General features: G+C 37.8%; 3 protein-coding genes across 3 annotated transcripts; 1 reads left to right on the top strand and 2 right to left on the bottom strand.

Annotated features, from left to right (window-relative positions):
- Positions 1 to 207: 207 nt before the first annotated feature.
- On the top strand, positions 208 to 5,573 carry rpl39 (ribosomal protein L39). Its single transcript, XM_041797687.1, has 3 exons — positions 208 to 350; positions 677 to 780; positions 5,355 to 5,573. Exons 1-3 carry the CDS (start codon positions 348 to 350, stop codon positions 5,401 to 5,403), a joined length of 156 nt encoding a protein of 51 aa, XP_041653621.1. The 5' UTR covers positions 208 to 347; the 3' UTR covers positions 5,404 to 5,573.
- Positions 5,574 to 5,709: 136 nt separating this feature from the next.
- Positions 5,710 to 7,950, bottom strand: sowahd (sosondowah ankyrin repeat domain family d). Its single transcript, XM_041797685.1, has 2 exons — positions 7,717 to 7,950; positions 5,710 to 7,495 (listed from the first exon to the last, which is right to left on the bottom strand). Exon 2 carries the CDS (start codon positions 7,381 to 7,383, stop codon positions 6,397 to 6,399), a length of 987 nt encoding a protein of 328 aa, XP_041653619.1. The 5' UTR covers positions 7,384 to 7,495; positions 7,717 to 7,950; the 3' UTR covers positions 5,710 to 6,396.
- A 120-nt stretch (positions 7,951 to 8,070) lies between these two features.
- On the bottom strand, positions 8,071 to 15,959 carry pttg1 (PTTG1 regulator of sister chromatid separation, securin). Its single transcript, XM_041797686.1, has 6 exons — positions 15,835 to 15,959; positions 13,241 to 13,333; positions 13,013 to 13,152; positions 12,831 to 12,912; positions 12,418 to 12,579; positions 8,071 to 8,217 (listed from the first exon to the last, which is right to left on the bottom strand). The coding sequence occupies exons 2-6, from the start codon at positions 13,326 to 13,328 to the stop codon at positions 8,135 to 8,137; spliced, it is 555 nt and encodes a 184-aa protein (XP_041653620.1). The 5' UTR covers positions 13,329 to 13,333; positions 15,835 to 15,959; the 3' UTR covers positions 8,071 to 8,134.
- Between the last annotated feature and the right edge of the window lie 555 nt (positions 15,960 to 16,514).

Here is a 16,514-nt window from a genome sequence, read left to right as displayed (position 1 = left end):
GATTTTATCATTTTATTAAGTGGAGATGATCAATTTCAAATGCTTCTAGTGTATCGTGTTTATGAGATTTTTACATTTTTTATTAGTTGTTAGTTTTAGAAATGTGGGGACGTTTACACTGAACTTTAGCAGAATTACAAGATAGCGCCAAATCAATAAACTCAAAGGAAAGTATTTCCATATAAACTCGCTTTGTTGGTCAAATCTTCTCCAAGGCGAAACAAAAAATAATCCCCGCGGTGTCGCTGTTTCTTTGAGTCTCGCGGACTCTTATAGCATAAAACCGCTACGTCACTTCCTTCTTCCTCTTCGACCACCGCCATAGTCGGGAAAGGACTGTGGACAAAATGGTAAATACAAAATCTTTAAACATCCATGGCAGAAGTTCATATATACATGCACAGATCTATGGATTCGTTAGTAAATATAACAATGGTCCCTCCCAAACCTTTATGTTGGTTAAAATAACGCAGCATTATTATGTGATAGATGCTTAGCTATGCTAACCGGCACACAGCCTGTGATGCTACACGTTTGCCCAGACCTGTTAACTGTGAGGATGACTGTTGAAATACAAGGTTTAGAGCTTCAAAGTTTATGAACTAGGGCGTACAACAGAAAAATAAATGCGTCTAATGACTTAGCACTAATGGCCACGTTTGTTTTTGTTTTGTAGTCGTCACACAAGACTTTCAGGATTAAGCGCTTCCTCGCTAAGAAGCAGAAACAGAACAGGCCCATTCCTCAGTGGATCAGAATGAAGACTGGCAACAAGATCAGGTAAGTTTAAATTTACAGCGAGATAATCTGCTGAAGCTGGAGCTGATGTGTGAAAGCATTCATCAGGTCTAACGCTGGGTCGGTATTGAGCTGCAACTCCTGTTTATATAAAGGAGAAAGAAAATGAGGTACACTGGATGCAGGCAGGTGGTAAAGCCTTCTCTTATCAGTTTTTTTTAATGAATAAGATGCTCTAAAACTATGTGGTAAAGATGGAAATTACAAATAGCCTTAACAACAAGCAGATTAATCGTGCATCCCAGGCTCGTAGTTTATGTTAATGTCATATGCAACAAACTGAGATCTGCAAATAAACTGCAGTGCAATAATTAACATTAAATCAATGATGCCAGTAGTTCATGTTTAATCAGTGCCTGTACATGTAATGAGCATTGTTTTCATCAAGTTAATTTGCAACAGCTAATGAACAGATAACAGATGGCAGGCTTGATCCTTACCTGAGGTATCAAAATGGGTAAACTGCAAATTTATAAGACAGGATTTCTTGTTCACATAAGATTTTTTGATGGTGGTACATTCAGACTTATGCTCATGTCATGATATTATTATTAATTGTACAGCTCCATTGTTTTCACTACCCATATTTATCACTCCCTGTACATTTCTGATTCTGCATTGAAACATATAAACATTTAGCAGCATTTATTTCAGGGATGCCCTAATTTGGACTTTATCTGATATGCAACATTGCGATATTGACAAATAAATTTTAGCCGATATTATTAGACCAAAACTTTAGTTCTTTAAAACACAGTTCAAATGAGAGGATGTACTTATTAGGTTCTTTAAACAGACTTTAAAGTGCAAGGAATGATGATGAATAAAGACTTGATCCTACCTGAAACTTCTGTTTTGTATATATAGCCAGTATTTACTGGTAGCTTTTCATGGACCAAATATCTGTTGTAACTATTAGAAGAAATTTTCACAGCTGATATCAATAACTTACTTTTGGAGCTCATATCTGCCAATACTAATATCATGCCCACATTATGCATCCTTAACAGTATTTGCTTTTGCTGATATGCCAATATTTGCCATTTTAGGCCTAAAATTTTAGTCATAAAGCACACTTTAAAGTTTAAAATAAACGAAGAAACTTAATTCCTTGGAACACTTAAACATTTAAGGAATGAGGATGAACACAGTCTAAATCTGACCTAGGTCTGTTGATCCTAAAACTCAGCAAACCTTGCAATATCAGTTCTGAATATCAGCATAAACTTTTACATCTGCTGATTCAATAAACTTTTTAAGCTTATGCCAGTAATATCATGCATCCCTGATTCGTATACAACAGTATACGTTTCTGTAATTTTATTTACAGGATGGCTGGGCAATTATGGGAAAAATCAAAATCATGATTAATTGAACTTTTTACCTCAATTATGATTAATGAAACGATTCTCCCTCCCCCAACCTCTGACTCTGTTTGTACTGTAAATATTTGTATAATTTTAAAACAAACAGCTGAAAGGAACAGGCACAAATTAACTATTTATTTTTATCTTTTGAAACATTTGAAATCAAAACACACATCAGCTGAAATGAAAATGTTTTATGTAAAAAGTCAAAGTTGTCCAAGAAAAGGGCAAAAAATTGAAATAATTGACATGGCAGGTTTTTGCCACTTAGAGGCTCTAAATGTTGGTTTTGATTATTTTTCGATTAATTGCCCAGTTCTATGGCTAAGTGTCCTACATCCTCAGCCCCTTCTCTGATAGCATTCTCATACCCATAATGTTTTACCTGAAATGTTTTGTGGAGTGACATTTGCCTGAAACTACTGCAGCCAAGAAAACCCTTCAACCTTAATGTTGTAGTCATCAGATACAAGATTGTTATTGTAGAGTTGTTTAAACCATACTATCATTGAAGGATTCTATGCTGGTATTTAATTGTACCGTGTCACACTTCAGTGTGTAATTTCAAATATGTTCAAGTAAACATTACACACCATAGTATACTGCCACAGCACCACAAAATCCAGTTTTAAAGAGTAACCCCAGAATTTCTGCTGAGATGCCTTTACCCTGGATGTTAAAAGAACGCCTTTAAAACAAAGGGGGATAAAACACGTCCGCCCCCTCTTCCTGCTGTCCTTCATCAGCCACAACATCATTCAGTCAAAGCTCCTGTCAGATTTGATAAGCCATTATGTCATAACCATTTAAGGTAAACTTACCATGAGCTACCTCAGTGTGAAATGATGATATACGGCCACTTAGACACAAGTTTGTATTTTATCTACCTTATTTTAAGATTTATATATTTTATTTGTTACCTCACTTAACAGCAATATGTTACTCTCAGTCCTAGGGTGTCACAGTAATCTCTGATTGGTGGAGCCATGAATTTCAGCTGCAGGTTCTGCAATGCAGAATTTGAATATTGTTATAGTGTTAAGATTTGGAGCCTAACTGATAAAGAGTGCCACAAATTTCTGTTTACACAGGTCTTCATCTGATGACTAATTTATGTTAAGGCCTGCAAAAACTTTGGTTTTTAAATGATAACTAAAAAAGCTTGACTTAGAACATCTTGTAAGATGTTATAGCAGGTTGTTGAATCTTGTGTCTTAAATAGCCTTTCAGACTTCTCTTCACTGCTGAGCTTTCTCTTCCCTCTCTACACTATCATTAAGTGCTGATTTGACTCACTGGCTGTCTAATGCAGGGTAGAAGCAGGAACTCCATGTCATGTAAAGCAGGTCTGCAATTGCAGCACTTCGTTGCAGTAGAGTGCTGTCATTAACCCTGCTGAGAGCATCTATCTGCTGCAGAGCTCACACTCCTGCTCACCGTGTTTGTGATGAGGAGACTCTGTTAGCTGAACATCACACTCTTTGCCAAAGCAGCTCATCTGCTTACTCCTTTGTTTTTGCACAAGTCTGTCATCGTTATTAGTTGCTGGAATAATGGCGGTCTTGATCGAGTCCTAGAACTGCTGTGAAGAGAAATAAAGCTTTCTTTAGAGGCTGATTTATGAGTGGAGTTCGACACTGTTTACATTTACAAGAATGTTAATTACAACAGCTATAAATCATTAGTTCTTGTAAAAGATTTGTTTTTGTGGCCTCTGACATCAGATCAGCTTCTGAAAAGTTTGCATATTTTCAACTGAAATTTAAATGTGTGCCTAATTTGACTATTAAATCTAATGAAAAGTGGTTTAATATTAGAAGTTATCCAGGATGGTTTTTTCAACACAGGACATCACAAAGGGATGGGAGGTGTTTTTAGGCAGCTTTATATCCTTATACCTCAAGTCAGGGGTGTCCAAACTATGGCATGTGGCCCATGATCGAATTTTAATTGGCCCACAGAAATGAAACAAAACACGGCCCATATTGGAACGTGAAACTTGTGCTTGGCTGCATTGTACTTTGTAGTTTCAGCAAAAGGCGCTAACTTGTTAATTCTGTAAACATTTAGACAAGAAGAATGAATCTGTTTTTGGAGACAAAACTGTAAATGATTAACACTGGAAACCAAAATCATAGTGAGATATTACACTGATGGATTACAGCAGCAAATGGCAGTAACAATAGTGTTCAAAGGGTGGAGCCAGCGCCCACCAGAGCCACCTGAAATCTGATTGGTTTCCCCAAAACCCTTGAAATGATTTCCCATTTACCTTTAACTTGCCATTTAGGTATACTCAAATCAATAAACATATTTTAACCTACATTAGATTATGTATACTGACTTTAATATGCTCAAGGTGAGGTCTGTGAAAGTGGCCCCTCTATCCTTATGTATTTATGTATGTAGGAAAAGTTTGTCTTACCCAGCTAACACTAGGAGGCTTATTTTGAAGGATGTACCTGTACTATTTGAGTTACTTTCTGTATTTAAGGTGCCCTTCCGCTCTTTGTCTACAAGGCTGAAGAAGACCTACGAGTCAAAATGCGTCCGTTGTGTTCTGTTAGCCTGAGTGCTGACCTTTTCGTTTTCTAGTTAACCTTTTTTGGTCGTGGACCGACCTTATAGATTAGTGTTGGGAGGGTGCTCCATTTTTGCCTTTTTTTTAAAAGTTGGGACACCCCTACCTTAGGTGGAGAAACGAGCTGATTTCCTTTAATTGCTCAATGCAGTTGTTTATCTAATAAGTAGTTTCCCTTTAATTGAGATTTATTTCCAGGAACTGCAGAACAAGCTCAGAATGCAAAACAGTTTGATCTGTTTAAATTTCTCACAAGTTTAACTGCAAAAACAGAACTTGGTTCAAACAATAGTTTCCATGAAATTGCCACCCTATCACGTTAAACTGGCTACTTTCAGTAAGGCAAATTTGTTTGGTTCCCCTTCTGATTGCATAAAAGATGATTCAGTAAATGAATTACTGAGAAAATGCCATTAAACTAATCAAACAACCCACATTGATTGTAGAATTCTGGAGGTTAGAAGGAATATTGTACCAGGAGTTGTTATTCATCTCTAAGTTACGAGCGTTACACTTGTCTTTTCACTCGTTTGACACTTCTGCAGTCATGATAGGTTAAGAGTCTAAATGATCATCCTGAAATGTTTTGTTTTTGTCTGTGTTTTCAGGTACAACTCCAAGAGGAGACACTGGAGGAGGACCAAGCTTGGCCTGTAAACATGAGGTTCTGTGGATCCCAGCATCCCTTCATCCCAACATCTGCCAGGACCTCCAGCTGCTGGGCCTGGGCGTGTGGAGGGAGCCATGCTATCTGGAGCAGCAGTTTTGTACAGATACTCTGGTTATGCTCATGTTTGACAATAAAAGATCTGTGATCAAACTTGAAATGATGAAGCAGAGCCTTTCTTTATTCAAGTGTTAGGAATTTTACTTTTGCGTGTTTTTTCCAAAGCAGAAGTCCCATGGGGAAAGGAAGTGCTGACACACACTGTAGACACAGAAGCGCTCTAATGGGGGGGTTTCACCCTTTTGACCACAGAAAATACTTGAGTCACTTTTTCATGGAAGATTGTGGGCAGGAATTTGAACTCTGGGTTTGCAGCTTGAGCTAAAGACAACACAGCCTTTCAGAGAGTTTTGTCGGGAAAGACAAACTCTAATGTATATTTGGGTGATAAAAAAAGGAAAAGTTTGCCACGTCAGACTATTAGGTTGTTTACATAGGGCAGAACTGGGTCAGCAGCATACCATGCTGAGAAGAAGTGCAGTGTAGACGAGTTTCTTAAAAAAAAAAGTCTTGTTTAAGAGCGTTCATTCAATGTATCAGTGACAAGTGCTAGTAGATGTATTTTTCTCACACATTGGCTTGAGAACCCCTTAAAAATGTCAAGTTTCGGATATAAAACATGAATGGTTTTCTTTCCAAGTTTCATGTAGTTGCTTGATTACCGCTCATTTTTGAAAGACGAATCTTTAAATCAAAAGAAATGTACAGGTTTAGTTGGAAATTGAGTAAAATTTCAATATATTCAATATTTGTGTGAAGTTGTTGCTGCAGAGCACTAATAAAGCAACATACATTGTTGAAGCAGTTAAATGTATCCTGTAAGCATGGGTTTTCTTATCAGTGATGAGTTTATAGAGACTTTGAATTGCAAGTCACTGAATATAAAAATAACTCCTGTAGTTAAGGAGCTGTCCCATATTCACTCAGCTCTTATTTCCCAGGAATGACAACGAGGGTAGCAGCTTCCTCAGTGACCCAAACCTCCAGCTGCCCCCCCTTGTAGTCCGGTGAAAGGAGTTCATGACCTCCACAGTCTCTCTACTATCCACTTCATCGTGCGCAGTCATAATCGCTGCTCCAGCGCCGCTGATGTTGCTGTTATTGTTAATGTTGTGCGCATATCCACGGCTGTGCTCATCGTCCCAGGTCCCCAGCAGCTCCTTCATCTCCTGCGGGGCGTCTCCCTCCAGATACTGCCAGGGTCTCTTCCCATTGTAATCCATGGCATCGACGTTGGCACCGAACGCGCCCACCAGCAGCTTGATGACCATGTACTGTCTGTGCATGCTGGCGACGTGCAGCGGGGTGAGCCCTCCGCTGCCCCGCACGTTCACATTAACATTGATCCCCGCCTTTTCTGCGAACCGCAAAAGTTTGATCAGAGTCTCGTCCTGTCCTCTCTTGGCCAGCCAGTGAAGGACAGAGTATCCACTGATAAAATCCTTCCTTGTCAATAGATGTGGGTCCGCGGAGATGAACTCCAGGATGGTTTCATAGCTCCCCTCCACTGCGCTCAGCATCCAGGCGTGCTCCATCGGGTACAGAGCCCAGTCTGCGTCCTGGTCTGAGGACACGCTGTCAGACTGTGAGGATAACACGCTGCTAAGCCCGCTATGAGATGAGTTACCCAACAGCAGCTCTTTCAGGTACTTTTTACGCATAGCCGGTGTGAGCGAGCTTCTCTCCGGAGCTTCTCTCTGCAGTTCTCCGTGCGCGGAGCTGTCAGTGACCTCTCTCTGCCTCTGCAGCCGCGACCTACGCTGCGGCTGGAAAGCACCCGGCATGACCTGCATGCCATACCTCGAGAGCCGCTCCACAACGGAGCCCTGTCTGGACCCCCTGCTGCCGTGGGCGTCCGCATTGCTGACAGCTGGTTCAGATCCAGCATCATCCGATCTGCTGTCATACATGCTGCTTGGCTGAGTTCAAGGCGACTTCCCTTTATTTGGACAACACCCTGAAGACATCTGTGTCAGATTATACACTGGGAACAGCTTCTCTCCCCTCCAGCAGACCCATCTCCTGTGTCATAGTAGGAAAATACTTCATTTTAACTTATAAACATCCGACAAACAGGGTAGAAATGCGTAAAAAGCCATTAACACGCATGAAAACGCAAAAATCCAAGTTCCTCTTTTGCAAACATTTCAAGTAGCGTCCCATTGTACCCACCCGAACCAGAAAACCACACATTAATTATTAGATCTCATTTACTCAACAGCCGCCATGACAAGGTTACTCACCTGTTCTGCCCAAAGCACACGCCGTTCGAGGCGCACAATGACGTTCCAACACAATCAACCATTAACTATAAAACGTCCAGATCCCTGAAATAAAGGCCCAGGGTAACTCTGAAGTACTAAGCAGAGAGTCTGAAGTGGATTTTATCTCATTTTCCCCCCGTACCCCAGGGAGCTACTGATCCAAGTCGAGACTCCTAGTCTTTGTAAGAGGAAATGAGACAAAGTTCATTCTTATCTCTGGCAAAACCAATGGCCAGAATCCCTCACATGTGACCACTAATGGAAGCAGGAAGTAGTGCAGGGTATTCTTTCCCAACACTTCAACAGTGAGCCGTCAGCACAAGAAGACAGAAGTGAAAGATAAAACTTTATTTCAGTAAAAACAGTCATTAAAAACAACAAAACATGCATTAAACATTCAATCAGTGTCAGGCTCTGGAGGAAGTTCCACAGTCAGCTCATCAAGGGTTTGCAGAAAGGCGTCAAGCTCCGAGCGGCAATCTGAAAATGAGGAGATATAGTAGTTAAAGACACAGTAGGTTAATGATACCTGAGGTTAAAGTCTGTTTCCCATATGTAATGGCTGCAGGTGCCTCTTAAGTAGTACTGTACATATTCTTTCTCACCCAGTGTTTAAAATTTGCAATTAAATTGTCACTCACCACTCCTGTACTTAGTGTTAGATTATTTCCTCATATTTAAGATACTTGAGGACAAAAAATAAAGTACACAGCCTGCAGCACCACACTTTACAAAGAAAACATCAGAAAATAGAATGATTAAAGAAATATTTATAGAATTTTTGCACTGGGAAATCTATATTGACTATAAAAAGTGAATTTTCATAATTGTAACAGGGCATGTCTTGTCATGGTGGCTGCCATAAGTTGCAAGTTAAATCGCTCAGACTCAGCTCCTCAACATGGAAAACCCCCACACTTGATATGTCCAGTGAGCCAAGACCAGCACTGCTCAGTGCTGCCCACCTCTACAGCCTCCTTCTCAGGACTATTTGTTTTGAAATTAATAGTCGGTTCAATAAGTACAGCACCTCAAAGCAATTTACCTAACAGAAAACGGTCATTTTTTCTGTAAATTTCTCATAATGAGGGAGAGATGCACTTCTGCAGAATGCTGTGTGCGCTGGAAGCAACGCAACGCATGCATTCTAGGCTTGCGTCATGGTTGAACACAGAGGTGCATGTTCTCTCTCATTAAGAAAAATTTATGAATAAAAACGTCAGTTTTCTGTTCAATAAAAATGACACCTCATAAGGCAAATGTACTGAACAGAGTCCTCAATTTAAAACAAGACGAACTGTGGAGACCGGTGAAGCTGTACAGCACTAGTTTGCACTGGGGCTGAATGATTGGGAAAAAAATGTAATTGTGATCCCCCCCAATATTGGAATTGTGATTGTGATATGATATGCAATTTTTTTTCTTAACCTCCCAGTCTTATGTTTTTTGCAAACTGGAAAGGAATTGTTGTATTGAAGGGTCACATTTTTTATGTCGTTGATATTTCTTAAGAAAATTGAACAAAAAAGTAGGATTTTTATTGACTATTCTAAAATAACTTGGATGACTGCATAAATAATTTGTAACATCTGTGCAGCAAAAAAAAAAAAAAAAAAATTAAATTGGTATTTTGACACAAATTTCAAGTTAAAGAAATATTGCATCTTTGCCTAGGCCATACTGCGATTTAATCTAATTTTCAATAGATTGCCCAGCCCTAGTTTGCACTAATTTTGGCTGACAGCACCCTGTCGACATAGTCTGACATATTGTTAGTTTAATAAAGAGTTCCTACACACCTTAAAAACTAAGTTTAAGACATGAATCGCGGAAAAACTAATACCACTTTTTGCAGCAAATGATCTACAAGTAAAAGGCATGCAGTATTTTTTAATTCACCAGGCAATACTGAACTTTCTGATTTAATACACTGTTTATGAAATGCCAAATAGTTTAGCAAAGATTTTTTGGCAATGATAGCCAGATTTGTCACATTAAATGCCCCAATTTAATCAATATACTGTATAGTGATATTTTATAACACAATTTAGCTAAGGAGATTGTAAACAACGAAAAAAAGAATAACTAAAATCAAATAAATGTAGTCAGCAATGATTACTGGAAAAAGGCATGTCTTACTCAAAGTACCACCTACAATTTGAGACCTTTCACAGCCAAAAAGATGACTTCAAGACTTTATAGCCTTAATTTTCAAAAGTCCAATTTAAGACTTGAAGAGCGCAGGAAGTTATTTTACCTGATATTCAGCTCTGTAATTCAACAGCTGTGTTTGATAATCACACTCTATTAGCAATGGAAATTACATTTTTGTAAGGTTAATATATATTTTCCATTTTTACATGTGTACCTGTTCTGTGATAACATGCGGTTTTTGCCTGATGATGCTTTCTAGGCAGAATGCTCTATTAGAACTTAATTTATCAATCACCTGAAGTGAAGGATAAAATGATATCTAAAACTTCAGAGGCAAAATACGGATGCTTTTGTTAAACGTCTTCTTAAAATATCAAATCCAATTATTCATACTGTGCATCTAACAATAAAGGCCATTACTTCTACAAAGACAAGTGTTTTTGTGATGATATGCTACTAAACCTGCTGATAAGCATTTCTTTTGTTATGGGGCCTCATCAGAAACCTCAAGATGAGGCCTGGAAAAAAAACAAACAAAAAAAACCCCAACAAAAAACCAGATCTCTTAATGGCTGGACAACAACAATCTCTTACTTCCCTTTGGGCAAAGCCATTCAAGAAAAAAAAATAAATCTGCAAATCTAAATTTATGATTTTATCCAACCAAAGTCCAAAAACAAAAAAATTCACCAGACGTTACAGCAGTATGGTTGCACACTGTGCTCTGAATAACCTTTTATCAATTTTTAGAAAATGCAGTGTTTGATTTCTGCTTTAACAACTGTTAGCTGCCATCTTCATTCAGGTTATTTTTAAACATGGATACACAGCTGAAGCCTCTGAGCACAGCACTGGCTGACTCCTCCAGTCTCTTTCATGTGTGCTGATCTGATGAATCAAGTTGTTGTGGTGTGCTCAGTTGAATGCAAATTCAGAGACAGCCTTCAAAACATCGCTTAGATTAGAGGGTTCAGCAAGTGGATTGATTCAAATCTGAAATATAGATTATTAAAAAAAACAAAAAAAACAAAAAAAAAAAACAGGCTAGTATAATCAACTGCTTACTTGCATTGGATTGGATAATTATTACAGTCATGGTTAAACTATTTGCCTATGAAAAAATGCCCACCCAAAATAATTAATGTTGGAAAAGACAGCATTAATATGAGGGAAAGAATCCGATTTTAATATGCATAACTTGTGAATTAGAATTTGAGACATGTTCTTGTTCAAAACTAACAGACTAACAAAATATTCTAGTCTTGATACATGCGGTATGTGAACTAAAGTTTTATACGTTTGTTTTTTAATCAAGATTAAAAAAACTCAGCTTAGTTACTGTAGGTATGATTGGAGTTGTACTTTTGGAGTTTCAGAGCTGGCTACATAACAGTGTTAATGTTGGCTGCCATTTTTAATTTTAGTCTTAGTTTTTAAATGAAATGCATTTTAGTTTTAGTCACATTTTAATCATTTCTATCCTTTTTAGATTTAGTCGATGAAAACTCTAAATAATTCAGTCTAGTTGGAGTCCATAAAAAGTCCTCACATTTAGTCCTTACTTTTAAGTCCAAGCATTTTATTTTCTTGTCTAAATCTGGTACCTAATCATGGGTAGAGTGTTCTATGCACCCTGCCAAACCTGGGGTCCCTGCTTTCTACAGCTAAGAGGCATAATAGCTAGAGCTGCATTGTATTTTGACACATTTACCCACAGTGGAGAAATATCATGTTTTTTTTGAATGTCTGATGAAAACTAAATTACATTTCAGTCTAGTATTATTCATCTTGATGAAAACTAAACTTAGTTTTTGTCAGTTTTAGTCATCACGGATTAATTTTTGTTAGTCATTCTAGTTTTTGTCATTGAAGAAGGCTGTCAAACATTTTTAGTTATAGTTTTCGTCAACGAAATTAACGGTGCTACATAACGATGTACACCTAAGGCAAAATAACCTAAATCCTAATATTTTACAAAGTCTTAGACAAATATATTTTGGCCCAAAGTCAAATATTATGCAAGTCATACTGTTGATTTTCTACATACATTTTATCCATTTGCTTCATTACTCTGCTTTTCCAAGTCTTCAATTTAACGGATGGGGTGTAGGGATGAGATCGAAACTTGGTTCTCTATATTTCAAACCCTGAAAATCAGTAACTTTTTTTTATTGAGACCCATGAGTTCTGCGACTAAATATAATTTTTTCATGGGGGAACATCAGTGCCATGCACATCAATATATTGCATCAAACTGGAGAATGCACTCGCTTTAACTGCTGTAGTCAGTTATCCTCATATGCTCAAAAAGACCATGAAAAGTGCTCCCACACTTCTGTTAAAAATAAAGTCATTTTGTCTTTCCACCAAAGTATCCACCAAGGTATTGATAAGGACTCCGATCAGTAAGGAGTATTGATAAGGTTATTAATATCACTATAAATGAATGATCCTATCCCTACAAAGATGTGCAATTTTTCATCCCATACTATTGATGTGAATGTAACTCATACATAAACATACTACCTGGAAAATCTGGCATCTTTACAGGTGACAGGTTTGGAAGTGGATCAATCGGTTTCAGGTCATCTATGTGTGGATGTGGAGTTTGTGGGAAACAAGCCAGTCCAGGTAGAGCGAAGCCACTGAGAGGAATCAAATCTTCAGAAATGCTGTACTTCTCAAACTCTAGAGAGACAATATTAAAACACATTATCAATAACATTATCAAGGCGTGGGGGATAACCAAATGTTGAAAAATAAATGTATAATATGACAAACACAGATGAGCTTCAAAAGACTAAATTCGGAGGTAATGATCATCTAAAAGTCTGAATGCAGAAGCCAATATGATGAAGTAAGTTTTAGTATAATTTCTGATGGGGTATAAATTTACCTCTATACTTGAAATGTAAACATTCAGTCACTGTCATAATTACCTAATGGGTCATAGGGAATAAACTTTTCAATTTCTGGATATTCCTCCACTTTGGTCTGAAGAGCCTGTTTGACTTTGGTTTCCTGTGGGAGACAAGAGATGGGTTAGTAGATTTAAAATGAGGTAAATCGGTCACATTTTAGCCTAACATCAGGCGTAGACTATTATGGTTCATTTAATAACCTGTGGTTTTAGAAGTTTTTTCTCTTGTGGGTTGACTGCTGGCGTTGAGATTTTTTTGTTGACAGTACCAAAAGCCTTCCGGCCAGATGGTAGAGGAGTGGCAAAGGTTTTGGCAGTCACAGGAGATTTCAAAAGTTTCTCTAGGAGAGAAAAAAGGTACTGATTAATTTATGTTCATATATGCTTGAAGAAGAGAGGACTGATCACCATATGTTGGCTTTTACATACCCGGTGCTGACTGAAGTCGCTGTCGCATCTTAATGGAAGGTGCATGAAGACGTGCATTTTCTTGCTCTGCAAAGATTATGTTGGCCATTTTTTCTGTAAACAAAATAAATGTTAGTTTCTGAAACCCTTTCCAAATCAACCCCAAAAGAAAGACCCTTCTGGTGAGGATGCAGGGAGAACAGATAAGAAGGGATAAAGTGGCTGTCATACTTTTACATTATACAGTCAACAGCTCATTGCACACTTAGATGGAAAATAGTGTTTGGTTATTTGTAGAGATGCATGATAATAACATGATATTGGTACTAGCAGGTATTAGATTAAAAACATCCCTGTGCACAATATTTGATTTTTTGATTACTGATGTTTTCACTCATTTTGGCCAATACGTATTTACACAGACCTTTTTATTGCAAAGAATACCAAGTGTCACCACTGCAGAGAGAGGCTGAGTCAAACAGACCTGTGAGAGGAGTGGGGCAGCAGACAATCTGGCAGTTATACATTTGGGGCTTCATTCAAAATGCTCAGGGCTCAGGGCTCAGTGTGCCCGTGCCCCCCTGCCCCATGTGATTTATACTACCAATATGTATGGCTGATTTTTATTTGCTGGCGCTGATATTTACTTTTGTAAGATAACATCTGCCAATAACAATATAATGCCAATCATAGTGTGCACACCTTTTAAAAAGTTCATTTTTGGCAGTTATTAAGTATTAGCACCGGAAATTCTGCCAATACTTACAACTTATATATTGGCTGTATTTACAGATACATTTGTGGAGTTTTAGGCAGGACCAAGTAAGTTTTAGGTCCGAGATGAGCTGGTATCGGTATCAGCTTAGATGAATTTGCAAAAATCTGTATATTGATATAGGTAAAAATAGTCACAGTAGTCATCAACATAGTCAAGTAAATGAAGAGTGTTTCTTATTGTAGTATGCAAATAACAGTGCTAACACTAGCAGACTCTGGGCTGGTATTACACCACAAAAGGTTCACTGCAAAGCTGATTTAGCTATACTTGCAAAATCCTGCAAAAAATTAAGAAGCAGCTTCAGCTCCAACACCTTCTCCAACCATCTCCCAGGAAACTAACATCAACTTATCATTTACATTCACATATCACTTGATTAAATAGTTGACTTGTGGTTGGGTTCTCAACATTGGGGTTGGGACCCCTTTGGGGGTCGTGAGACACTGCTAGGGGGTCTCCAGATGCCTTGAAAAAAAAAAACTAAGAATAGTTTTTAACTACACTGTTGCCACTTTATACCAATTTTTCAAAATTTTGAACCGTTTCACTTTTTCCCACCAATTTTAACAAATTTTTGCCATTTTTTGTCAATTTTAAACCCTTTCCAACACTTTTTTTGCCCGTTCTTGCCACTTCTAAACCAAATATTGCCACTATAGTTGGCTCTGTTGACGCATTATTGCCAATAGTGACCCCTCTTTACCACTTTACGCAACATTTCACAATTTGATATGCCCATTTTTGCCATGTTAACCCATTTCTGCCCATTTCTTACTCAGCTAACCCCTTTTGAAGAACAATTAAAAAGCTGCAAAATTTACTACCTTATAGTGCTGCATTAAGACATTTCAATACTTTTTAAAAGCCTTATTTTTATTGAATTGATGAATCAGCTTTTAATACTCAAAGATCCTGCAGATACCCTGTTAGACACATGTTCCACATAACAATTAGGAGGCATGGTTTGTAAGCAGGGGCATCTAATGATAACTAATTGGGATGCACGATATTATCCTTGTGATATCGGAACCAGGAGATATTAATTTCTACCTATATAAGCTATTAGTACTGGCCTAATGAACAAATAGTTTGGTGGAGTTTTAGGCTGGACCAAAAGATGTATGCCAGCTAAAGAATTTCTTTATTCATAATAATTCCGTCGACTTAAAAGTGTGTTTACAGGTCTGACATTTGTTCATCCTCAACTTTAATCGTGTGTTTTAAGGACTGAAGTTTTAAGTCTGTACTAAACTTAAATACTGGCATGGATTAACCATCTAATAAATGTGCATTTCCAATAAATTAATCCTTGATTGCTTAAGTTCCTGTTAGTCTTTATATTTCATAAACCATTGAACGAAAATTTATTGAGACAGAATTGTTTTGTATTATTGTGGCCATAGCCACGTAAAATTAAAACGTAGCCGACTTGAGCTAGCTTCCAAAAGCAATGCAAACATTGTTTTCATCCCGTATTTAGTTCAACAAAAGGCAGCGTTAACCTTTATCGCGTTAGCTTTTGTTTTTTTTTTCATGGTTATTGGTTGTGGAAAAGTTTCTTGTAACATACATAAACAAGGCAGGTTTCTGCTGCCATACAACATTTAATGAAACCACCAATATCGTTAACAATGCTATGTTAGCTAGCTGTAAACCAAACATCGTATTGCTTACAGTAGCTTAGCAGAGGTAGCTTTAAGTTGACGCCAATGTACTTGGAAATACAAACCAAAGAAGTCAGCTGAAGTAACATCAGCTTTCGTTAGTCACATTTCGTAGCGAGGATAAACGTTCTTTAGACATGTAAATTTCAGTTATCAGTCTTCATGTTAGCTACCTGAATCAGATGTTCAGTTGTGCCGTTGGCTCCGTGGCGTCTCGGTCATGAGGTTGTTTTGGTATGAAACTTGTTTGACGAGGCTCGCGGCACGTTTTTAAATTCACTGCCTTCGTCCTATTGGTCGTTGCAGATCAGATGACTTGATTAGGCGTTTCTCTACATGTCGCTTCATAAATTATATTATACATATACGGAGTAATAATATTACATAGGAACATATTTTAGTGAGACAGAACAGATATAAACAAGACCTAGTTATACAAATGAATATTTTTCTTCCCGTCAGTGACTTTTCACGTAAACTCAGGCGATATTAGAGTCTGAAAGAAGGCAACCGCCCTGAAATTGCTTTTACATTAACATTTTTATTGAAAGTCGGGAAACTGTATTGCAGCATTACAGTAAAATTGTCCCAAATACTCGACAAAAATAGTAGCGTTTTAATGATTGTGGTCCACTTCCCCTTTTGGACGAAACCATTACGGCTTTCTCGTGGGGGAGCCAACTAAGCTTTTGTGAAAAAAAAAAAACATTTTAAACCAAAAAAAATATTTTATATGAGACATCTAACTTCAAGTTGGCATGTTGATGTACGTTGTACGTTTCCAAGATAACAACACTTAATATTTATTAATTTTTCTTTGTAGAGTTTTAGATGTCTGGGTGAAAGTGGTACA

This window comes from Cheilinus undulatus, linkage group 10 (genome assembly GCF_018320785.1).
Source record: "Cheilinus undulatus linkage group 10, ASM1832078v1, whole genome shotgun sequence".
Taxonomy (NCBI): domain Eukaryota; kingdom Metazoa; phylum Chordata; class Actinopteri; order Labriformes; family Labridae; genus Cheilinus; species Cheilinus undulatus.
The sequence above is the reverse complement of the archived record's forward strand: the minus strand, read 5'-3'. Positions and strand labels throughout refer to the sequence as shown.

Excerpts from the sequence above, each read along its gene's own strand:
- rpl39 (XM_041797687.1), top strand. Across the intron at positions 781-5,354 it reads AAGACTGGCAACAAGATCAG|GTACAACTCCAAGAGGAGAC; the intron begins GTAAGTTTAAAT and ends CTGTGTTTTCAG.
- sowahd (XM_041797685.1), bottom strand. The coding sequence starts at position 7,383 with ATGTATGACAGCAGATCGGATGATGCTGGATCTGAACCAGCTGTCAGC.
- pttg1 (XM_041797686.1), bottom strand. The coding sequence starts at position 13,328 with ATGGCCAACATAATCTTTGCAGAGCAAGAAAATGCACGTCTTCATGCA. Across the intron at positions 13,153-13,240 it reads GCGACTTCAGTCAGCACCGG|AGAAACTTTTGAAATCTCCT; the intron begins GTATGTAAAAGC and ends TTTCTCTCCTAG. Across the intron at positions 8,218-12,417 it reads AAAGATGCCAGATTTTCCAG|ATTGCCGCTCGGAGCTTGAC; the intron begins GTAGTATGTTTA and ends CCTCATTTTCAG.